Raw genomic sequence first — 26,062 nt, 5'->3', positions numbered from 1 at the left:
AGTATATCCAACTGGCCTCATAACCACAGACCACGTGTAACCACACCAGCCAAGGACCTCCACATCCAGCATCTTCACCTCCAAGATCATCTGAGACCAGCCACCCAGACAGCTGCTGCTGCAATCGGTTTGCAGAACCAAAGAGTTTCTGCACAATGTCAGAAACCGTCTCAGGGAAGCTCATCTGCATGCTCGTTGTCCTCATTGGGGTCTCGACCTGACTGCAGTTTGTTGTCGTAAACGCCTTGAGTGAGCAGATGCTCACATTCGATGGCGTCTGGTACTTTGGAGAGCTGTTCTATTCACGGATGAATCCCGGTTTTCACTGTACAGGGCAGATGGCAGACAGCCTGTATGGTATGGTGTGGGTGAGCGGTTTGCTATTGGCAGGCATATGTTATGGTCAATGAACACAGGTGCATTTTATTGATGGCATTTTGAATACACAGAGATACAGTGACAAGATCCTGAGGCCCATTGTTGTGCCATTGATCAACGACCATCACCTCATGTTGCAGCATGATAATGCACAGCCCCATATTGCAATGTTCTGTGGACAATTCCAGGATGCTGAAAACATCCCAGTTCTCGTATGGCCAGTATACTTACCGGACATGTCACTCATTGAGCATGTTTGGGATGCTCTGGATAGGCGTACATGACAGCGTGTTCCAGTTCCTGACAATATCCAGTGGACCAACATTCCACAGGCCACAATCAACAACCAGATCAACTCTATGCGAAGGAGATGTGTTGTACTGCGTGAGGCAAATGGTGGTCCCATCAAATACTAACTGGTTTTCGGATCCCCCAATACAGTAAAACTGCACATTTTAGAGTGGCCTTTATTGTAGCCAGCCTAAGGCACACCTGTGCAATAATCATGCAGTCTAATCAGCATCTTGATATGCCACACCTGTGAGGTGGATGGATTATCTCAGCAAAGGATAAGTGCTAACTAACACAGATTTAGACAGATTTGTGAACAATATTTGAGAGAAATTATATCTTTGAGTTCAGCTCATGAAAAATGGGGGCAAAAACAAACGTGTTGCATTTATAATTTTGTTCAGTGTAATTACTGATTATAATGACTTATACTGTTTTTTTATGTGTTGTGTTGTATTGTTGTATTGTGTTGTATTGTGAGAAAATACAAACAAGCGCTACTCCACACAGCTCAAAACTTGCATTTGAATCATTAGTGGAAAATTATTTTAATACAAAAAACAGTCTGTGAGTCAGAACAGCTGGCAGATCAGGAAACAGTCTGTAAAATGCTCTGCGTATATCTGAATTTTTGGGTTAAAATGTTCTGGAACAGTGTTGTAAATAAAACGAAGGAGCTTGCGGCAACCGATGTTGTCGAACCCAGGCTTAACTCTGCTTTGTCCACGGTGAAAGCCAATCCGGCAATTTACAGCACAAAGTTTATGTATTTCCTCAGCGAACAGCACAGATCAGCTCAAGGCATGATGAAGTGAGAATTGTCCTCTTTTGGAAGGCTAAACAAAGTAGTGTTGCTTTCACAATGAAACACACTGCAGCTCCATAACATGGCGGCGCCTCAACAACAATACTATAGCAAGAATATAAGTTATGGCATCTTTCTTTGCATGAATATTTGGCCAGCGTTATGCAAATGTTCCCACATCGTGACGTAGACGTGGGGGCTTGTTAGTTTTAGGGGGGTGAGGTTGACTCTTAACTTTTATGAAGAATATTTCTTTGGATTTGAGACTTTAGTCTTTGCAACTTTACAGATCTTCTTTATGCACCAAGAGCTTGTAACACTCCAAAGAGAAAGGAAACTTTAAATCCCCTTGAAAATTAATTTAAAACAGTTGAAATAGTCAAAATGATTTTATATAACCTAATCTTCAGTGCAGTCAGTTCGGACATTGTACAGTGCTCGCAAAACATATGACTTTTTAGTCTGGATTTAAAAGTGGCTAATGTTTTAGCACATCTGATCTCTTCTGGAAGCTGATTCCAACTGCGGGCGGCATAATAGCTAAAAGCGGACTCCCCTTGTTTTGAGTGAACCCTTGGTATTTCTAACTGACTCGATCCTAATGATCTGAGTGTTCTGTTAGGTTTATATTCAGTGAGAATATCTGCAATGTATTTAGGTCCTAGGTCACAGTAGGCCTTATTGATTTATAAATGAGAAAAAGTACTTTAAAATCAATCCAAAATGTAACTGGAAGCCAGTGTAAGGACCTGAGGAGTGGTGTGATATGCTCAGATTTTCTGGTTCTAGTCAGCAGTTTTCTGGATCAGCTGCAGCTGTCTAATGGTGTTCTTGGGAAGGCTGGTGAGGAAACCATTACAATAGTCCACCCTGCTGGCGGTAAAGGCATGAACAAGTTTTTCCAAATCTTGACTGGAAACAAAACATCTAATTCTTGCAATGTTTTTGAGATGATAGTATGCTGATTTAGTTACTGCTTTTCAATTCAGTTCAAGTTTATGTGTATAGGGCTTTTTACGATACAAATCATTACAAAGCAACTTAGTTTCTACAATATTTAGTAGTAGCTTATAAGTGGTAACTGTCAGTTAGTACACATATGAAAAATTAATACAAGACGTACTCAGCCAGACGATGAACATTATTAACAGCAATTATTATATGATGCAGTCACACTTGTAGAAATATTTGTTAACCCTGTTTGTTGATACAGGGTTAGCATCTTCTGGGGTCCTCTGAGAGGTCAGCATTATCTCTTCTCAGGTGTTCTGGATCCAGACTGGAGCTTGTGTAAAACCTAGTTACGCGAAACAGAGAAACAAATAGAGACATCATTAGCATAGGTGCTGTTCCAACAAAGTAAAATTAATTAGTTTAACCCAAGCTAAAGAATAAGAATGTACATTTGATCAGATGCAACTGGAGTCACAATTTAAGAGATGCATTATTCGAATGCTTGGCGAAAGAGATGCATTTTTAATCTAGATTTAAACAGAGAGAGTGTTTCTGAACCCCCGAACATTATCAGGAAGGCTAATCCAGAGTTTTGGAGCCAAATGTGAAAAAGCTCTACCTCCTTTAGTGGACTTTGCTATCCTAGGAACTACCAAAAGTCCAGCATTTTGTGACCTTAGGGAGCGTGATGGATTTTAATGTGCTATAAGGCTAGTTAGGTATGCAGAAGCTAAACCATTTAGGTAAGTAATGATAATTTGTAACGGATACAGAACTTAATAGGTAGCCAGAGCAGAGACTGTAAAATTGGGGTAATATGATCATATTTTCTTGACCTGGTAAGGACTGCATTTTGGACTACCTGTAGCTTGTTTATTGAAGAAGCAGGACTACCACCTAGAAGTGCGTTACAACAGTCCAGTCTAGAGGTCATGAATGCATGAACTAGCTTTTCTACATCAGAAACAGGTAACATGTTAAGTAGCTTGGCAATATTTCTAAGATGGAAGAATGCAGTTTTTGTAACATGGGAAATATGATTTTCAAAAGACAATTTGCTGTCTAAAATAACACCCAGATTTTTGACTATAGAAGAAGTAACAGTATATCCATCTAGTTGCAAATTGTTATCTACAAGATTCTGTGTACTGTTTTTGGTCCAATAGTTAATATCTCTGTCTTATCCGAATTTAATAGAAGAAAATTATTGGTCATCCATTCTTTTAAATTTTTAACACACTCTGTTAGCTTAGATAATTTTGAAGTTTCATCTGGTCTCATTGAGATATATAGCTGAGTATCATCGGCATAACAATGGAAACTAATCCCGTATTTTCTAATGATATTACCAAGGGGAAACATGTATATTGAAAATAGAAGGGGACCTAGGATGGATCCTTGTGGCACTCCTTATTTTACTGGTGATAAATGAGATGACTCCCCATTTAAATAAACAAAATGTTAGCGATTAGACAGGTAGGATCTAAACCATCTTAGAGCCTGCCCTTGAATACCTGTATAGTTTTGTAATCTATCTATGAGTTTGTCATGAGTATGTCATGATCTATGATCTATGGTGTCGAACCCAGAACTAAGATCTAGTAAAACTAGCAATGAGATGCAGGCTTGATCTGACGCAAGAAGCAAGTCACTTGTAATTTTAACAAGTGCAGTTTCTGTGCTATGGTGGGAAATTCTTCATACACATTTTTTTTGCAGGAAGGAGCTCAATTGAGCAGAAACAACTTTTTAATATTTTAGACATAAATGGAAGATTTGAAATAGGCCTATAATTTGCCAGTTCACTAGGATCTAGTTTTGGTTTCTTAATAAGAGGCTTAATAACCGCCAGCTTAAATGGTTTTGTTAATAATATTGAGAATCAGTTTAGTGGGTACAGGATTTAATAAACATGTTGTTGGTTTAGATACTGCTTTGACATGAGTACTGAAACTAAGACCTGTCTCCAGAATCACACCAGCATAGCTGTGATTGGTTCTTTCTCATTATTTCACTTAGTGGGAGCATATACAGACTTAACAATAGTGGTGCAAGAATTGAGCCTTGTGGGACTCCAAATGTCATGGACGTCCACTTAGACTTATGCTCTACTATACTCACATAATAACCTCTCCCTTCTAAATATGACTTGAACCATTTGATTACCATCTCAGAAAGCCAGGGCCAGTTTTCCTCTCTAGTCTAGTCTCTCTAGTAGTATGTTATGCTTGACAGTGTCAAATGCAGCACTGAGATCACTGATATTTTGCCAGAATCAGAATTAAAGAAAATATAATTTATAATCTTAATGAGCGCTGTCTCTGTAATGATGAGCCAGAGATGTTCGGATCCAAATGGAGCGCTTTATTAAAGAATGGTCAAACAGGCAGAAATCAGGAATGGCGTCAGGTGTGTCAGGGATAACCAGAGTCGAAACCAGAAACAAGCAGAGATCGGGGCAGGCAACAGAGAATCAAAGTCGGAGTAATCAGTCCAAAGATCAAACACGGTAATGACAAAAACAGGGAGAAACGGTCGGAAATGTTAGACAGGCTAAACAAGACTTCGCAGTGAGTGAGAGTGAGTGTGCTGTTTTTATGTGTGTGTAAATGAGGTGCAGATGTGGCAAGGAAATTGGCTGATGAATGAGGTGCAGGTGTGGCAGGGTGATTGTGATGCAGTGACTTATGAGGAATGTAGTTCGGGTGTGGTGCAACAGTATGAGAGGTGCTAGTGTCCAAGTGACATCTGGTGGTTGATGTGTGGAATGGTCCTGAGTGGAGTGCCCTCTACTGAAGTTCATGGGCACTCCATCTAATGATCGTGACATGGGCCGGCCATGGGCTTAACTTGGGAACAGGGCTTAACTCGGGAACAGGCGCCCGCCCTGGGCTTAACTCGGGAACAGGGGCCCGCCCTGGGCTTAACTCGGGAACAGGGGCCCGCCATGGGCTTAACTCAGAAACAGGGCTTAACTCGGGAACAGGGGCCCGCCATGGGTCTAACTCTGGAACACGGTTTAACTCAGGAACAGGGACTCGCCGTGGGCTTAACTTGGGAACAGGGCTTAACTCAGTAACAGGGGCCCGCCGTGGGCCTAACTCGGGAACAGGGCTTAACTCGGGAACAGGAACCCGCCATGGGCCTAACTCGGGAACAGGGACCCGCCGTGGGCCTAACTCGGGAACAGGGCTTAACTCGGGAACAGGAACCCGCCGTGGGCCTAACTCTGGAACAGGGACCCGTCGTGGGCCTAACTCAGGAACAGGGCTTAACTCGGGAACAGGAACCCGCCGTGGGCCTAACTCAGGAACAGGGCTTAACTCGGGAACAGGAACCTGCCATGGGCCTAACTCGGGAACAGGGACCCGCCGTGGGCCTAACTCGGGAACAGGGGCCTGCCGTGGGCCTAACTCGGGAACAGGGCTTAACTCGGGAACAGGAACCCGCCGTGGGCCTAACTCGGGAACAGAGACCCGTCGTGGGCCTAACTCGGGAACAGGGCTTAACTCGGGAACAGGAACCCGCCGTGGGCCTAACTCGGGAACAGGGGCCCGCCGTGGGCCTAACTCAGGAACAGGGGTCCACCAAGGCAGAGCAGGTGGCGTGGGAGCCCACCAGAGCGGAGCAAGTGAAGCTGGAGCCCACCAGGGCAGAGTAGAGGACCACCACAGCCGAGTAGATGGGACAAAAGCCCACCAAGGCAGAGCAGAGGACCCCCACAGCCGAGAAGACGGGACAGAAGACCACCAGGGCAGAGCAGAGGACCACCACAGCCGAGAAGACGGGACAGAAGCCCACCAGGGCGGAGCAGAGGACCACCACAGCCGAGAAGACAGGACAGAAGCCCACCAGTGCGGAGCAGAGGACCAACACAGCTGAGCAGACGGGTCTGCAAGTCTGCTCAGGTGGGACTGAAACAGAGAACATAAACAGGTTAATAGCGGCCTCCGTGGCCGTGATGAGATGGTAGCTGGCCTCTGTGGCTGTGACAGGGCGGGCGGTGAGTACATGGACGGGCTCCGTGGCCGTGACAGGACAGACAGTAACTTGGTGGATGGCCTTCATGGCCATGACAGGATAGGATGAGAGTTCTGGACGTTCGGCTGAGACGTGGCGAGGCTCTGGTAGACCCGTGGTGACTCAACTTAGTTCATGAAGATCATTGGTGACTTGACTTAGTTCATGAAGATCATTGCTGACTTGACTTGGCTCATGAAGATCATTGGTGACTCGACTTGGCTCATGAAGATCATTGGTGACTCGACTTGGCTCATAAAGATCATTGGTGACTTGACTTGGCTCATGAAGATCATTGGTGACTTGACTTAACTCACGGAGTTTAATGGTGACTTGCTTTGACTCATGAAGTTTAACTGTGGTTTTACTTGACTCATGGGTGTTAATGGTGACTTGGCCTGACTCTGGACGGACAGCGGAGACTTGACCTGACTCTGGATGGTCAACAGTGACCTGACTAGACTCCGGGAAATAAACAGGGACCTGATCAACGGTGACTTGACTAGACTCATGAAGTTTAACTGTGGTTTTACTTGACTCATGGGTGTTAGTGGTGACTTGACCTGACTCTGGAAAGTCGACGGGGACCTGACTTGACTCTGGAAAGTTGACAGGACCTGACTTGACTCTGGAAAGTCAACGGGGACCTGACTTGACTCTGGAAAGTTGACAGGACCTGACTTGACTCTGGAAAGTCGACGGGGACCTGATTTGACTCTGGAAGATCAACCGTGGCTGCCATCTTGCGCGGAGGCGCTGGGCTGGCAGCCATCTTGCGCGGCGGCACTGGGCTGGCGGCCATCTTGCGTGGCGGCACTGGGCTGGCGGCCATCTTGTGCAGAAGCTCAGGTACAGGGACCACCGAACGGATAAGAGCTGGATACCTTGTAGAAAAGACCTCCTCAACTGTAAAGGGAGAGCCACAAAACTGCAATACAAAGTCAATAAACTGTCGCAGGGTCCAGCTAGGGTCTTCTTCTGGTTATCTTAGCGTCAAAACCACTCCAGAAACAGTCCTTTACCGACTGCTCTTTCCGAATATCATTCTTCCCCACATGGATGATGATTAGATTTGCAGTCGTGGCCTTCATCAGAATGTTCCGAAGTTTCTTGTTCACATCAGAGACAGTTGACTCACCCACTACCAGAGTCTTGGGCTCGGCTGCGCTCTGAGCCAAATGCAGCTGTCTGCTCGACCTTGAGTGCCTGTTAGTAGCGATGCTAGCTGCTGGCTGATCCGATCCAAGTTCAATCACATGTGCAGCTTCTTTTTAACCAGTAGAAGACAGTGATGTTGTATCTCCCCAATGATGTTTTCAAAAACCCAAAAAAGGAAAAAAGTACTTTACAAAGATGCATTTAGATGACTCTTTTTAGTCTAAATATTTCTGACCTACCATGCCATAGAGAGATAAATTGCTAGATATCTGTCTCTGCCCATGTCTGAAACAGAAGGGTTATGAAGGTTTGTGTGTGTGTGTGTCACTCTGTTCTCTTTCCAGCTAAAATAGGCATTGCCTATATTTATACTTTGCCTATAATTGCTGTTCATGTGAAATTGTGAATGCAACCACAGTCTTATAGCTGAGTTTTATAACGACGACTATAGCAATAGTGCTGCTCTAATTTTGTTAAACTTAAATTGCATTGACATTCTAATTTCAACATTTTAGCTTCCTAATGAGTCTGAACAATGCTGCCAAACCTAAAACATTAAAAACATACAACAATAATCTAAAATGTCACATTATCCCAGCATCTAATAACAATTTAAAACAAACCTAAATATTTCATCCATCCATTCTCCAAACCGCTTGCGCTATATGAGGTTTACAGGGATTTTGGATATATAAAACTTAATTTTGTGGAATACATCTCACTGTTATATCTCCAACACAAAGCTGTTGTTCACTGTTGAAAACAGCCCATTCCCGAATCTCTGTGATATTGGTCTCTAGATGTGACTTGGGTCCCTCACTGTCTATGGAGTTTTTCAGCTCTTTATTAATGCCCTTTTTATTATTGTCTATTATTGTCTACTCCACAAGCTCCATGTGCACTATATCATTAATGTCTGTACACTCTTAACAATACAAATTATTTATAGGCATCTTTGGTTCCATAAGAACTTTGAACTTCTGTGGAATCTTTCCATTGCGCAAGTGGAAAAAGATTTTGAGAAAGAAAAAGAAAAAGAAAGAGACAAGAAAAAGTAATAATGATGCTTATTTGAGCAAACAATACTAATAATGATGTAAATTATAGCATATGCATGCTAATATTATTTTTGTAAATAGATTTAATGTACAAAATGGGCTGTTTCTGCCACTTCAGTTATTTACCATTTGGTTCAGCAGTTTTAATTTTATATGAACAGTAAATTCTAAGCTGTTCTGGAACACACTGACTGTAATACTGTGGTACACTACAGCCTGGATGAATATCTCTTGAGTTTGACTCTGGGTTTCCCTGAGAAACTGTGAGCCGCAGCAGGGGCCTTTGAGCAAATATGGGACCTTACAACCATATAAAGGCAAAACATGCATAACTCACCCTGAAACATTACGCGCAGATGGACTCGGTAAGTCAGATATCTAAGAGAGAGAGAGAGCAGCAATCGCTGGAAAAACGGGGTTTTTACAAAAAAGAAAGTCGGAAAAAGAGGAAGAAGAAGCTTTTGCTCATGATATTGAGAGGAATGCTCTTTGAATCCCGGTGGTCTCAGACATGGTTTTAAGAAGGAAAACAACTTACAAGCAAAAGCATTTTACAATGAGAATCCTACTGCAAAGAGACATGAGTAGCATGCTTATATGCTGTTCTGTTCTTTCATAATTTGACAGATGCAATAACATAGTTATCCTACCAGTGCCACCAGAGGGCACGATCACTGGAGATCAATTTAGACCGAACTGTGTGTTGGTTAAATGCCTGAAATAAGGTCTGTGGTTAACACGAACTCAATATATTTCTGTTCTACAATACACTCCTTGTGTATTTTTGCTGTATTTATTTATATTTTTTTACGTTTTTTTTTCTTTCTTTCTTAAAAAACTGTCTAAATGGGAATACAGAGGTTTTTTGAGACATTAAACATAATCACACTGAACAATAAAACCCATGCACTCACTAGTCCTCCTGTTGTGTTTATAGTCATGCTCATTTAAACTCTCAGAATTTTACTTCTGCTGATTGAACTTGTTGGTTATCTGCTGATTGGCTTTAAACTTGTGTTAATTAGATAGCAATAATAATGTTCCCTTTCAGTCGGTCACATTCTACGTTACGTCAGAAAGAGACTGACGAATGGGCTCTCGCTCGAGAGTCCAATCACCTTCGAGTGGTTACAAAACGAGCCAATGGTGCGTCGAATACCTTGGTCTGTGGAATTTGCATCGCGAGCTCCACCCCGCAGGGCGGGTATATAAGGAGCAGCGTGAGCAACTCGCATTCAAGCTTTCGCTTCGGAGCTGAGCACATCGCTTGCTGCTTTTACCAGAGTGTTTACAAGTGAATCAGTTGGTGTTGGTGTGACGGCATGATTCAGCGGTTTGTCTGGGTTTCCTTCAATTAGCTTCAGCGCTTCAGCGCCACTGAAAGAGCTTTTGCTCTCACAAGACAGTAACGGATTGAATTTGCATCTTTTTAAAGACGTCATTTCGCCCGTGTGTTTCTGGGTGCGGTCGATATATCTCTCCTCGTGCCAGCAACGATCGCTGTGTTTCACGTGTCTGGGCTTCAGCACGCTGACACTGCATTCATGAATGGCTCATGTTCTCATTGCGGGGACACGACCATATCTGCGTTAAGATTGAGCCTGATTATCTTAAAGGTACAGAGTCCCCTATGCCACACACCGTTCTAGCTCCTCTTCTCATGAGAGGGCTACTTCGGCTGGTGGCCAGGGTGATCTGAGGGTTACCATGTGGGCTTCCCTGACAAGCCAGCCTCCTCGGGCCACACCCCCCTCACAAACGCCACAGCCTCTCAGGCTCCTGACATCTCATTCGGGGCTCAGGAGGAAGACCTTATGTCGATCGCCGCATCACAAGGCGGGCTTGAGTCCTCAGGAGATATGGATTCGGCTGCGTTGCCTCCCTCGGGAGTGCCAGCGTTGCCCGAGTCCGATCCCGAGCTGACAGCCATGATTTCCTGGGCAGCTGAGAGCATAGGGTTTGACTGGAATCCTCCACCCTGCCCTGAGTGCTCGAGGCTGGATGACTGGTTCCTGGGGGCTGCTTGTGCTGATCCTCAGCACCCCCAGCTGGTTCCTTTCTTTCCGGAAGTGCACCAGGAAGTGACCAGTTCATGGAAGGCACCTTTAACTGCCCGAAACCATTCTGGTGCTTCCTCTGCCTTCACTGCCCTCGATGACGGAGCGGCCAGGGGTATGCTGGGATTGCCCCAGTGGAGTGTTCTGTTGTGATGCAACTGTGTCCTCAGAACACCTCCGCATGGCATGGTGGTCCCAAGCTTCCCTCCAAGGCCTGTAAGTTCTCATCCACGCTGTGGCCAAGGCTTACAGAGCTGCGGGTCAGGCTGCTTCTGCCCTGCACGCCTTGGCCACCCTTCAAGTCTACCAGGCCAAGCTGCTGAAAGAACTGCACGAGAGCAGTGCTGACCCAGGGGTTTTGCAGGAGGCGCGCACTGCTAACAACCTCGCTCTCCGGGTGACGAAGGTTACTGCGCACTCCTTGGGTCAGGTGATGTCCACCTTGGTGCTCCAGAAGCGCCACCTATGGCTGATCCTGGCAGTTCTCTGCCGCCCAGAAGCAGTCTGAGGCCATCCTGCCCTGGCGGCCTGCTGCTGTCCTCTGCCGCCGACGCAGCCTCCTCAGCCTCCTCAGCCTTCTTGTTGCCGAAGGCGCCCCCCTGCGGTCTCCGCCACTCCCGCTCAGCCACAGCAGCCTTCACTCTGGCCGCAGTGAGGAGACGGCCGCAGAAGGGCCACACAGCCCGTCTCTGCTCCTAAACCTGCCAAGCATCAGGCCAAGCGGAGTTCCTGAGATGGGTGACCCGGAGTTTGGGATGTCAGCTAAGGGACGCTACGCCTCCCATGCCGGGGCTGTCTGCTCCACCTCGCTGCCCCACTGTTGGTACGCCTGTAGTTCCCTTGACCCCGCTGGCTCATCTGAACAATCAGGCTCGACTACGCGATTCAGTTCGCCCAGCGTTCCTCCAGGTTTCCGGGTGTTGGTGGGCAAAAACGCTCCTGTCATGCGTGTGGAGGTCGCGACCCTGGTGGCAAAAGGCGTGATAGAGCCAGTAGCTCCAGCCGACATGAAGTCCGGCTTTTACAGCCCTTACTTCATTGTACCCAAGAAAACAGGTGGGTTACGGCCAATCCTGGACTTGCGTTGCATTGAACCGAGCTCTTCACAGACTCCTGTTCAAGATGCTAACGCCAAGCACATTTTCGAATGCATTCGTCCAATGGATTGGTTTGCAGCAATCCACCTGGAGGACACGTACTTTCATGTCACCATTCTTCCTCAACACAGATCGTTTCTTCAGTTTGCTTTCGAGGGGAAGGCATTAGATTAGATTAGATTAGATTAGATTCAACTTTATTGTCACTGCACATGTAAGGTACAAGGCAACGAAATGCAGTTAGCATCTAACCAGAAGTGCAATAAGCAGGTAGTACAGAATATACAAGGTCTACAATATGTACAATAACTATACAGATAAGTATTATGAACATAATTTACAGATTTTAAATACTATTAGCATGATAAACAGATAGGTGTGCTATGAACATACTATACAGGTGGATTATGTAAAAGTGTATGTACACTATAGGCAGAAATATGAACATATGAACATAATTACACTATTGCAATGGACAGTAAAGTGCATAGAAAATATTTCAGTTTGCAAATGGATTATTAAGTGTTCCTGGATGAACAGACAGTAGTGCAAGTAATAACAAGTTACTGTTTTTTTTGCTTGTTGTAAATAAATAAATAAATCCGTCAGATGTAGTGTTAAATGGGGGGGGGGTCTGTGTGTTGTGTGGGGGGTGTTGAGGGGTGTCAGAGGGCAGAGTTCAGCAAGGAGACAGCTTTAGGGAAAAAGCTGTTCCTGAGTCTTGTGGTCCTTGTCCGGAGGCTCCTGAAGCGCCTCCCGGAGGGCAGGAGGTTAAACAGTCCATGGTCAGGGTGAGAGTAGTCCTTGAGAATGCTGCAAGCTCGTCGTAGACAGCGTTTCCTCTGGATGTCCTCAAGAGCAGGAAGTGGTGTCCCTGTGATGCGTTGGGCAGTTTTCAACACCCTCTGCAGTGCCTTGCGGTCAGTCACTGAGCAGTTCCCTTACCAGACTGTGATGCAACTGGTCAGGATGCTCTCGATCGCACCCGGTAAAAGTTCACCAGGATGGATGAAGACAGCTGGTTCTTCTTCAGTGTCCTGAGGAAGAAAAGGCGCTGGTGAGCCTTCTTGACCAGGCTGGAGGTGTTTGTGGCCCAGGATAGTTCCTCCAGGAAGGTGGTTCCCAGGAACTTGAAGCTGGAGACACGTTCAACAACCATCCCGTTAATGTGGATGGGGTCATGCATGCTTCCTTTCTTCTTCCTTAAGTCCACAATGAGCTCTTTAGTCTTATTGGTGTTAAGGAGCAGGTTATTGTCAGCGCACCATGTGGCCAGGTGCTGTAGCTCCTCCCTGTAGGCAGTCTCATCGTTTTCTGTGATGAGGCCAATCACTGTGGTGTCGTCTGCAAACTTAATGATGGAGTTGGATCCATGCACAGGCTTGCAGTCGTGGGTGTAAAGGGAGTAAAGGAATGGGCTCAGCACACAGCCCTGTGGTACGCCAGTGTTAAGTGTGATGGTGATGGAGTGGGTGTGGCCTGACCGAACATGCTGAGGCCTGTTGGTCAGAAAGTCCATAATCCAGTTGCAGAGGGAGGTGTTAATGTCTAGGTCTCCAAGTTTTGTGGTCAGCTTGGAGGGAATGACGGTGTTAAATGCTGAACTGAAGTCAACAAACAACATCCTAACATACGTGTTGTAATGGTCCAGGTGTGTGAGTGCAGAGTGCAACACTGTGCATACTGCATCCTCTGTGCTCCTATTCCTATGGTAGGCAAATTGTTGTGGGTCCAGTGTAGGTGGGAGGCAGTCTTTGAGGTGAGCTAGGACCAGTCGCTCGAAGCACTTCATAATGATGGGTGTGAGTGCTACGGGGCGATAGTCATTCAGGCACATTGGGGAGGAGTGTTTCGGTACTGGCACAATGGACGTGGACTTAAAACATGTTGGCACAGTTGCTTGGGTGAGAGACAGGTTGAAAATATCTGTTAAGACCCCTGCAAGCTGCTCTGCACATGCCCTAAGCACACGTCCAGGAATGCCATCTGGGCCAGCAGCCTTGCGTGCATTGATCCGGCTCAATGCAGTGTGGAAATCTTTGGAGGTGAGTTTGAGGGTTTGGTGGTATGCTGAGTGTGTGATTTTGGTGGCCGTCTCCTTGCTGTCACTTTTGAAGCGACCATAGAAGTCATTTAGCTCATTAAGGAAGGAGACGTCCGTGACAGTTGGAGTGTAGTTGCTTGACTTTTAGTCACTGATGATCTGGATGCCCTGCCACATGCGTTGGGGGTCAGAGTTGGAAAAGTGTTCCTCTACCTTCAGCTTGTAGCAGTACTTGGCCTTTTTGATGCCCCTTTTCAGGTTAGCCCTGGATTAACTGTAGGCCTGAGCGTCATCTAACCTGAAGGCAGTGTTGCGGGCTTTCAGCAGAAGTCGCACCTCCTTGTTCATCCATGGCTTCTGATTAGGATATGTTGTTATCTGTTTCTCTGTTGTAACACTGTCAATGGTGGTGTTGATGTGATCCAGTACAAAGGAGGTGTAGATATCAATGTCCGTGTGAGAGCCACAGGCAGCCTGAGAAGCAAACATACTCCAGTCAGTGTGTTGAAACCTGTCTTGAAGTAAAGAGTCTGCTCCAGTTGGCCACACTTTGATGGTCCTCACTGATGGCTTCACACGTTTGATGAGGGCTGAATACTTAGGGTTGAGAAACAAAGAAAGGTGATCAGATTGTCCGAGGTGGGGGAGGGGGGTCGCGATGTAAGCTCCATTAATGTTTGTGTAAACATGATCCAAAGTTTTGTCTCCTCTGGTGTGGCAGGAAACATGCTGGTGAAATTTGGGGAGCACTGTCTTTAATTTGCAGTGATTAAAATCACCCGCGACAATAAAAGCAGCCTCCAGATGAGCAGTCTGTTCTCCCATTCAGGTTGGTCCTGTCTCCCCGCGTCTTTACGAAAGTCGAGGAGGGAGCCCTGGCTCCTCTAAGGGAATGAGGTGTCCGTATCCTCAACTACCTAGACAACTGGCTGATTCTAGCTCACTCTCAAGCACGGTTGTGCGAGCACATGGATCTGGTGCTCAGACACCTCGTCCGGCTGGGCCTTCAGGTCAACTGGGAAAAGAGCAATCTCTCCCCTGTGCAGAGGATCTCTTTTCTCGGTATGGAAATAGACTCGGTCACCATGTTCACGTGGCCTACGAACGAGCGCACACAGTCACTGCTGAATTGCCTGAGACAATTCGAGGGCAAGAGAGCGGTTCAACTGAAACTGTATCAGAGGGCATATGGTATCCGCGGCGGCAGTCATACCACTTGGGTTACTCCATATGAGACCGCTTCAGCACTGGCTTACGACCGAGTCCCGAGATGGACATGGCAACTGGGCATGCTCTGAGTGACCATCACTCTAGCCTGCCTCCGAACCTCTACCCCGCGGTTGGTCCCCTCGTTTCTACGGGCTGACTTGTCCCTAGAACCTGTGTCCAGACATGTTGTTGTATCAACAGATGCCTCTGCCACGGGCTGGGGTGCCATGTGCAAGGGGCATGCTGCTTCAGGCTCCTGGACGGGACCAGTGGCATGTCAATTGCCTTGAGTTGCTAGCAGTATGGCTTGCTCTGCACCGCTTCAGGTCCCTGCTGAAGGACAAGCACGTTCTGGTCCGTACGGACAACACTGTGCAAGAAGTGTTGAAAGAAGTTTCTTCTGCTCATCAAGCCTGCATTTATTTGATCAAAAATACAGAAAAAAATGTAATATTGTGATATATTATTACAATTAAAAATAATTGTTTTTAAATTTATTATACTTGAAATTATCATTTATTTCTGTGATGCAAAGCTGAATTTTTAGGATCATTATCACATGATCCTTTAGAAATCATTCTAATATGATGATTCATTATCAAAGTTGGAAACAGTTCTGCTGCTTAATATTTTTAAGAACATGTGATACTTTTTTAGGATACTTTGATGAATAAAAAGTAAAAAAAAAAGAAGCTATGTTTTTAAAATGTAAATATTTTGTAATAACAACATACACTACTGGTCAGTAATTTGGGGTCAGAAATTTTTTTTCTTCTTTTTAAATAAAATCAATATTTTTATTCAGCAAGGATGTGTTATATTGATAAAAAGTGATCGTAAAGAAAATCTATTATTAGAATATATATTAGAAAAAAAAATTATTTTGAATAAATGCAGTTCTTTTTAACCTTTTATTCATCAAATATATTAGACAGCAGAAGGCTGGAGTAATGATGCTGAAAATTCAGCTTTGCATCACAGGAATAATTTTTTTTTTTAAGTATATTCAAATAGAAAACTACTATTTTAAGTTGTAATAATATTTTACAATATTACTATTTGTTCTGTATTTTTGATCAAATAAATGCAGGCTTGATGAGCAGAAGAAACTTCTTTCAAAAACATTAAAAATAGTAATGTTTCCAAACTTTTGGTCTGTACTGTACATATATATATATATATATATATATATATATATATATATATATATATCGTCACTCTATATTCTCTTTATGATCAATCCTAAATAACTTTGTTAGCTGCAATTTTATCCACATAATTTGCACTCTGTCCATCTCAACTTTTGCATCATTTATTAAGTGTCATCCACATCTCTGTCTCAGTGGGATGTTACGTTACAAATTTCTCAGCACTTGATTTGTTGGTCAATTGATATGTTACGTTACAAATTTCTCAGCACTTGATTTGTTGGTCAATTGCTGATGCAGTCTTTTATTGTTCTGTATTTTCAGATCAGCCTGTTCCATATCCCCACACTGTTTTTGAGAACAGTATGGCTCTGCTGACAGTTAAGGCAGCTGTTCTGGAGGATGCAGGCATGTATTCTTGTGTCGCAGTGAATAATCAGGGCACAGCTGTGTGTACAGCTCATGTGCTGGTTAAAGGTAAGACACACGTCCCCTTTCTCTGTATTAGTATTTGGCAGTATATTTAGAATAAAAAATTGTTGGATGCTGAAGGCATGTGTGGCATGGATGTCTGAATTTCTTTGCATTAGACAGAAAAATTAAAACTAGGACGATTTACTTGAAGTAAAAATAGCCCAGACATACTTTAAACCTAAACATTTCCCAAAAACATTGTTTTAAATTAAATTAATGCAAATGGTATTGTGACAGTTTGTGGGTGAAAAATGTTAGTGAATCATGTTTTTGTTTATATAACCTCTGAGCCCAGGCTATGCAGAATGGTCCAAAAAATGCAATCCTACTTTTATCAAACGTTAAAAAGTTATGAAAACAAACAACAAAAATGAAAACAACTGATTATAACATAATAGCAATAACATACTTATTATAAACAAAGTTTATATCAACAAAATAAACAATCCTGGTTTTTTTTGGAACCTTTTGTCACGATCGGTGTTACAGAAAACACAGGAGAGGGAACCAATCGCAGGTAAGTCATTTATTAAAGGGTAATCCAAAAGGGGTAAACAGTCCAGGCAGGGTCAAAACCAGAATATCCAAATCCAAACATAAACAAGACACGAACACAAGGCAAGGACAAGAGCTGACGGACATGAGTTTCAAACATTAAACAAGGACTCCGTAACACAGACTCAGACAGATCGGGTATAAATACACAGAAGGATAATGAGGGAACAGGAGACAGGTGGGGAACAATCAATTACTCAACAGGAGGAAGGTGACCAAATAAGGGAACAGGAAGTGATAAGGTGACAGACACCGTGAGAAAGGAGGACACCTAGTGGAAACCCAGGGAACACAACCCAGACACTGTGACAGTACCCCCCCTCTACGGAGCGGCTCCCAGACGCTCCACGACAGACACAAAACAGAGACCAGGAGGGAGGCGGATAGGTGGAGGCTCAGGGGGAGGGACGGAGGGCCAGAAACGAAAAACATGGGGAACAGGCACCAGAATGTAAACACAAAACAGGGAGACCATGAGGGAGGAGGACCGGAGGAGGTTCAGGGGGAGGGACGGAAGGCCAGACTAACAGAGAAGAACAGGGACAGGGGTGAACACAAAAACAAAAGGCAAAAGACAACATGAAGCCCCCCAGGGCGGAGCAGAAGACCACCACATCCTTGGGGTCGAGGCCAGAGTCCTCCAGGGCGGGGCAGAAGACCACCACAACCATGTAGTCAGGGCGAGAGCCCCCCAGGGCGGAGCAGAAGACCACCACGTCCTTGTGGTCAGGGCGGAAGCCCCCCAGGGCGGAGCAGAAGACCACCACAACCGTGAGGTCAGGAATGAAGCCCCCCAAGGCGGAGCAGAAGGCCACCACCACCGTGTGGTCAGGGCAGAAGCCCCCCAGGGCGGAGCAGAAGACCACCACAACCGTGTGGTCAGGACGGAAGCCCCCCAGGGTGGAGCAGAAGACCACCACGTCCTTGTGGACGAAGCCAGAGTCCTCCAGGGCAAAGCGGAAGGCCACCACAACCGTGTGGTCAGGGCGGAAGGTCCCCAGGGCGGAGCAGAAGACCACCACAGCCATGTGGTCAGGACCAGAGGCCCCCAAGGCGGAGCAGAAGACCACCACAACTGTGTGGTCAGGACGGAAGCCCCCCAGGGCGGAGCTGAAGACCACCACGTCCTTGTGGACGAAGTCAGAGTCCTCCAGGACGGAGCGGAAGACCCCCACAACCGTGTGGTCAGGGCGGAAGGCCCCCAGGGCGGAGCAGAAGACCACCACAGCCACGTGGTCAGGACCAGAGCTCCCCAGGGCGGAGCAGAAGACCACCACATTCTTGTGGTCGAGGCTGGTGTTCCCCAGGGCGGAGCAGAAGACCACCACTTCCGTGCGGTCGGATCAACGGGAGGACGAGACTCTGGTAATTCCATGGTGTCTCTACTGGACTCCGGAAGATCGGTGCTGGCCTGACACTGCTCATGAAGATCATTGGTGACTTGCATTTGCTCATGAAGATCAATGGTGACTTGCCCTTGCTCATGAAGATCAGAGGTGACTTGCCCTTGCTCATGAAGATCAGAGGTGACTTGACTCAGTCCTTGAAGATCATCGGTGACTTGACTCAGTCCTTGAAGATCACAGGTGACTTGACTTGACTCTGAAAGGTCAACGGTGACTAGCCCTGACTCTGGAGGATCAGCGGTGACTAGCCCTGACTCTGGAAGGTCATCGGTGACTAGCCCTGACTCTGGAAGGTCATCGGTGACTAGCCCTGACTCTGGAAGGTCATCGGTGACTAGCCCTGACTCTGGAAGGTCATCGGTGACTAGCCCTGACTCTGGAAGGTCATCGGTGATTAGCCCTGACTCTGGAGAGTTCCCTGGCACCTGACTCGACTCTGGAGAGTTCCCTGGCACCTGACTCGACTCTGGAGAGTTCCCTGGCACCTGACTCGACTCCGGAGGGTCAACTGACACCTGACTCGACTCCGGAGGGTCAACTGGCACCTGACTCGACTCCGGAGGGTCAACTGGCACCTGACTCGACTCCAGAGGGTCAACTGGCACCTGACTCGACTCCAGAGGGTCAACTGAGACTCTCATCCTGTGCAGCGGCGCTGGGCAAGCAGCCATCTTGGGCCATGACTCTGGAATGGCGGCCCTCTGGTACTGTGGTGCTGGGCTGGTGGCCATCTTGTACTGTGGCGCTGGACCGGTGGCCAATTTGGGCATTGGCGCTGGGCTAGCGGCCATCTTGTGCTGTGGCGCTGGACTGACGGCCATCTTGTGCTGTGGCGCTAGGCTGACGGCCATCTTGGGCATTGGCGCTGGGCTGGCAGCCATCTTGTACTGTGGCGCTGGACCGGTGGCCAATTTGGGCATTGGCGCTGGGCTAGCGGCCATCTTGTGCTGTGGCGCTGGACTGACGGCCATCTTGTGCTGTGGTGCTAGGCTGACGGCCATCTTGGGCTGTGGCGCTGAACCGGTGGCCAATTTGGGCATTGGCGCTGAACCGGTGGCCAATTTGGGCATTGGCGCTGGGTTAGCGGCCATCTTGTGCTGTGGCGCTTGGCTGGTAGCCATCCTGGGCAGTGGTGCTGGACTGGCGGCCATCTTGGGTTGTGGCGCTTGGCTGGTTGCCATCCTGGGCAGTGGTGCTGGGTTGACGACCACCCCGCCGGAAGAGACAGAAGTGGCTGGGGCATCCCACCGAAGCCGATACTGCAGGTAGCGCACAAATTCCCAGAATTCCAGTGTCTCTAACTGCGCCATCTCCTCCTGAGACACTGGATCATCCAGCCCGCCATTGAAATAGTCCTTGAGGGCCGCATCGTTGTAGCCCATGCCCTCGGCCAGGGACCAGAACACCTGAGCCAGGGCACCCACTTCATTGCCCTCTTGGCGGATGGCGATAAACCGAAAGTACTTGGTTTGCCGCTCCGCCATCTTGGCTGGGGAACGGAAAAATGACATACCGCTGGTTCCTACTGTGACGGAGTCCTTCTGTCACGATCGGTGTTACAGAAAACACAGGAGAGGGAACCAATCGCAGGTAAGTCATTTATTAAAGGGTAATCCAAAAGGGGTAAACAGTCCAGGCAGGGTCAAAACCAGAATATCCAAATCCAAACATAAACAAGACACGAACACAAGGCAAGGACAAGAGCTGACGGACATGAGTTTCAAACATTAAACAAGGACTCCGTAACACAGACTCAGACAGACCGGGTATAAATACACAGAAGGATAATGAGGGAACAGGAGACAGGTGGGGAACAATCAATTACTCAACAGGAGGAAGGTGACCAAATAAGGGAACAGGAAGTGATAAGGTGACAGACACCGTGAGAAAGGAGAAAACCTAGTGGAAACCCAGGGAACACAACCCAGACACTGTGACACCTTTAGAGAATCCTGAATCATGTTCTTTATCTAACACCAAGATAAAGCAGATGGTGTTGTTTGAATTTTAAAAGTGATTATATGATTCTGTCAGATGTTCCAAATACATTTCTTCCCCCAAAACTCAGAAGGCATTTGAGTCATAAAAAGCAAGTCTTTTTAACTTCTCTCTTACACTGCAGGAGGAGTTTTCTATGTGTTCAGCTGATCAGTGTGTTTTCTGCGAGTTATTTTAAGGTCCTTAGGATTAGAGAAACATCTGCTCTCTTGTAGTCTGTGAGGCTGTCTAATGGTGGAAGTTCCATGTTCAAGTGGGTTAAAAATGTCAAATACCAGTCTTTTCCCACACACATACATTCTTGAGCGGCCGAGTCTCAGAGGACAGCTTGAAGAGAAATTACACTTTCTCCCTAAAAATCAGTTTTATGACTTTGTCACTAATGTGTTTTCAGACAATATGCTTTAATGTAATTGCGTGATACTGCATTTAGAAGCAGGGAATAGATAGGAAGGAGTATTTCAAAACAGTGTATAAGGACATGATTTAATTATTACCTAAATACTGGCAATGCAAACACTGCATTTTTCACTAAACCTACCCTTGAATTGTCATGGCGGTGTTTTCATTGTACTATAGCTGTGAGTAATAGCTTTCAAGTAACACATAAAATCATGAAGACTGTCCAGTTTGCTGTCTGTGCTAGATACATGCATCTGTGTAAACATTTAAGAACATTTTAAAGTAAAAATAGATTTTTTATCTTTATCTAGTCACTTTTGAATTTAAAAAAATCACAGCTTCATTGGAATGGTACGAAACTTGATGACTTTTATGGCATTTGGAATGTGAACACTTAAAACACAAAAAATGTAGGGCATGATTCAAGCAGACTAAAAATGACGGAACATAGGAATATTATTAATGGGAAATAGATAAAAACACAAAATTCAGAGAAAAATTCAGTGTACAATCTACAAATCTGACACAGTGGTCTGCACACCTCAGACCATTTCCTTATAACTTCTAACCTCACAGTTACTCCTGAAATGGCACACACTCAACAGCAGGTCACCTTTCGATGCAACCTACGCTCAATCTCTCCCTCTTGCCCATCCTCTTTGGTTTCATCCTCACTTCCTTCACTCTTTCAGTTTTCAGCACTGGACACGAACAGTGCTACTGACACTCTTTGGTCCACTCTTAACTCTTGCTTGGACAACTTTTGCCCACTGTCATCCAGACCAGCACATACCACCCCATCTGCCCCCCGGCTGTCTGATGTTCTCCGTGAACACTGTTCTGACTCTCGCACACTTTTCAAAACTTTTCTTTTCTTCTTTGTCCTCCTCCACTTCCTCCTTAATCGACTCTTACAGCCGATGACTTTTCAGTTTTCTTCACAAATAAGACAAGAACCATCAATGACCAATTCTCAACACCGCAGACTGATGATAACTTCATAATTACTAACACACAATTTATCTTCTCCTTCTCTCCATTCTCAGAGACGGACGTTTCCAAACTTATCCTTTCCAATCATCCTACTACTTTTCCACTTGATCCTATCCTCACTCACCTCCTTCCAGCCATTTCTTCTTCAGTCATACCTTCACTTACTCACATAATCAACACCTCACTTCACTCTGGTACATTTTCCTCAGCATATAAGCAGGCTTGGGTAAGCCCACTGCTTAAGAAACGTCTCAGGTTATGAATGTAACCATGGTTCCCTGAGTAGGGAATGAGACACTGTGTCCTCTAGGGGGCGGTATGGGAAACACCTCATCGTGACCCATGTCTGAAGCACCGGGAGAATAAATAAGCACCGGGAGAACACGTCAACAACTTCTTCGTCTGAAGCTTGCATCAAAAGCATGGCAGGAAGCTAGAGGACGCAGTGTCTCATTCCCTACTCAGGGAACCATGGTTACATTTGTAATCTGAGATGTTCCCTTTCAAGGGAACTTCGAACTGCGTCCTCTAGGGGAGTGCAGGCAAGAATCATGGCGAGCACTAAGTACCAACTCTACCATTTCCATGGGAGTTGCCCCTGGGACGTAAGAAGGTTGTCTGATCATGAGAATCAGAAGGGTAAGAGTACTGCAAGCTAGCCAAAAACCCGGCGCATCAGAGAGGCGAAGGAAGGGCCTACTTTACCTGATGCTGTTGGATGCCAGGTGCTCTGGGAAAAACAGAGAACTCAAATCTCATGTTAGATGCGAACTCAGTATTCAGAAAGAGAGTAGTGCGCTCATAGGAAACCTTTTTGGTAAAGGGGAGCATTGCTAAACTACCATAAGAACAGCCCCTGGAGCGAGGAATTCAACTCCTCACAAGGGGAAAGAACTCAGGCGCTTAAGGGGAAGCGCCAGGCTCACAATAGCCCTTCATGTTGAGGGAAGCGATGCTTGAAGTGTATTAATAAAAACACTTGGTGAAGCCCAAGGAAATAAGGTCTAACCATCTCGAAGAAAGGGATTGAAGCTGAGTGCGTAACCCTTACCCTACCGCATTTCAGAAAGCGTGCAGAGTCTTGCGTGCACACTTACCACTTATGTGGATTTTAGAAAGTGTTCGGAGTGTTCAACGTACACACTCACCACCATATGGTTTTCAGAAAGTATACAGAGTTTAGTGTGTGTATTTAAAGCTTCCTAAGCTTCGCAGAGGTGCCGAGCCGCATGGGAGAGGCAAGCTCAAATTTGCAAACCTCTGGCGAGGGGAGCATCACCTGAGACAGCATTTACAAGAAGACTTCCATAACTGCCACCTCCACTTCCCACTTAATGCGTCAGCAAGAAGGGATATCCAAGGAACCAGTAGGCCCCTCAGGGTGACTTGGCCAGACATCCCAGAAATTCCTTGCAGTGCCGTGCCGGGCCTGACGATCAAGAAGGTTCCCACAGAAACCTATGATCTGGCCGCCTTATACCGGAAGCATGAAGCCGGAATCAGGCCTATCATACCGGCTGGACATAATGCCAACACGTGTATAGTAAATACTGTGATTGAGCACTGCAAAGAAACTCACACACATAACCACCAGCAATTTAAAACACACACATATATATATAAGGTAAAATATATATGGTAAAAACCCCCAAAGGGAGCGAGCAGATACTCAAATATCACTCCGATCCAGACAAAAGTGATGACACCTTGTCTGGATCACCTCCCTTTGCCTATGCTCCTTTGACCCACGATTCCTCCTACACCTACCCACAGGTGGGGGAGGAGCACGAGCCATGACACTAGCTTTCTGTGCCTGCCTCTGATCCTCAGACTGAGACAGACCAGGACCCCTATTTTGTTCGGGCTCAGACCTGGTTGTTCATGAAGGATAGAAGGCCGCTGAGCATGCATTCACTTCCCTGAACGTATCGACCACTGTCTCAATGGAGGTACTGAAAAATTTGGAAGACGAGACCGGAGCATCAAGAAGAAAGCCTTACTTTCTTCCAGATATCTGCCAGGGTGGTGCAACTCCGCTACCTCATCCTAAAATTGTTTCTGCGCATCACCTTGATATTGCATACTGGTATGCTGGAATCGTTGGATGCACAAGAAAAATGGCCTCTTCCATTTCCTCTTCCAGTGCTTGCTTAAAAAGGTTTTTTATGTTTTATTTTAAACAAAATTTAAGCCGAGGTGCAGCATAAACAAAAGGAAATTTCTTATAGGGAAAAATTTCCTGTCAGATCCTTTATATGTTCTCACCGCGACACAACGCGCAGCATTCATTCAGCTCCCACAGGAGCTAAACATGCTCCGCCCATTCACTAGATTATCAAAGAAATCGAGCAAAAACTGCTGCCGTGTATGTATCGCTATTTCCGCGAGAGGCGAATGCACGCAAATACAAACACTGGTAAATATTGAAATACATCCCCTCTGAGTCTTGCGAATGCATCACAATGAGCGGAGCAGAGCACATTCAACTCCCTCGAGAGCTGAACGCTTGCACTTTCTCTTCACTACACACACACACCACAGTATGCGAGCTGTGAGAACTGCAGGTATCAGAGCAAAGCCTCTGGCGAGAAACATGCACTCCTAGATGCTGTATGCTTAAAAAAAAAAAAAACAGTCAATGAAGATGAAGAAGAGGGTGACGTGTTCTCCCGCTGCTTATTTATACTCGCACCAGTAGTGACGTCAGAGGCTGTCACCGGCCAACTTGTGTTTTTTCAATGTATGATTCAGACATGGGTCACGTCGAGGTGTTCCCCATAGCGCCCCCTAGATGACGAAACCATCTCTAAATCCAGCACTTTTAGAAAACTACAGACCGTTATCCCTACTTCCATTCATTGCAAAGACACGTGGGCGAGTTGTGTTCAACCAACTCTCTATGTTTCTTGTACAGAACAATCTCCTGTACAGCAACAAATCTGGCTTTAATACCAGACACTCAACTGAGACTGCCCTGCTCTCGGTTACTTAAGCCCTGCGACTGGCAAGAGCAGCTTCCAAATCCTCAGTACTAATCTTGCTGGATCTGTCTGCTGCTTTTGACACAGTCAATCACCAGATTCTCCTGTCCACCCTCATAAAGATGGTCATCTTTGGAACCGCACTCCTGTGGTTTAGATCCTACCTTTAAGATAAATCCTTCAGGGTGTCTTGGAGGGGTGAGGTTTCTAAGTCACAATTTCTTGCTACTGGGGTTCCTCAAGCCTCAGTGCTTGAACCACTTCTCTTCTCCATCTACATGACGTCATTTGGATCTGTCATTCAGAAGCATGGCTTTTCCTATCACTGCTATGCTGATGACACTCAACTCTACTTCTCATTCCAATCAGATGATCCGACAGTAGCTGCTCGCATTGCAGCCTATCTGAGTGACATTTCTAGCTGGATGAATGACCATCACCGTCAGCTCAACCTTACTAAGACAATTAGCTAATCAGCTAACCCATTGTTTCATCACAACTACTCTATAAAGCTGGGTTCGTCAACCATAACTCCTTCCAGGACAGCCAGAAACCTAGGAGTTGTGATGGATCATCAGTTAAGCTTCACAGACCATATTGGTACAATGACGCGGTCCTGCAGATTTGCCTTATACAACATTAGGAAGACTAGACCCTTCCTGTCAGAGCAAGCCGCACAACTTGTTGTCCAAGCTCTTGTTCTCTCCAGACTGGACTCTTGTAATATTCTCCTGGTGGGCCTTCCTGCATGTACTATCAAGCCTCTGCAACTGATTCAGAATGCAGTAGCGAGAGTTATTCAATTAAACAAAAAAGCTCACGTTACTCCTCTCCTTATCAGGTTACACTGGCTACCAGTAGCCACTCACATCAAATTCAAGGTACTAATGATTACAATGCAAGATGACCACTGGCGCGGCACCAATATAGCTAAACTCACTAGTTCAAACTTAAGCGCCCTCCAGAAGCTTGCGTTCTGCAAGTCAAGTCACCTTTATTTATATAGCGCTTTAAACAAAATACATTGCGTCAAA

General features: G+C 45.9%; 1 protein-coding gene across 1 annotated transcript in view; it reads left to right on the top strand.

Moving 5' to 3' along the window:
* Positions 1-26,062, top strand: part of LOC132094845 (myosin light chain kinase, smooth muscle-like) — a 105,192-nt gene that overhangs the window by 49,399 nt on the left and 29,731 nt on the right. Inside the window, exon 11 of the mRNA XM_059499475.1 lies at positions 16,544-16,696. Within this exon, the coding sequence (XP_059355458.1) occupies positions 16,544-16,696 (153 nt within the window). The remainder of the gene's footprint in view (positions 1-16,543; positions 16,697-26,062) is intronic.

This window comes from Carassius carassius, chromosome 19 (genome assembly GCF_963082965.1).
Source record: "Carassius carassius chromosome 19, fCarCar2.1, whole genome shotgun sequence".
Lineage (NCBI taxonomy): Eukaryota > Metazoa > Chordata > Actinopteri > Cypriniformes > Cyprinidae > Carassius > Carassius carassius.
Note: the sequence above shows the minus strand (reverse complement) of the source record. Positions and strands in the feature narration are given on the sequence as shown.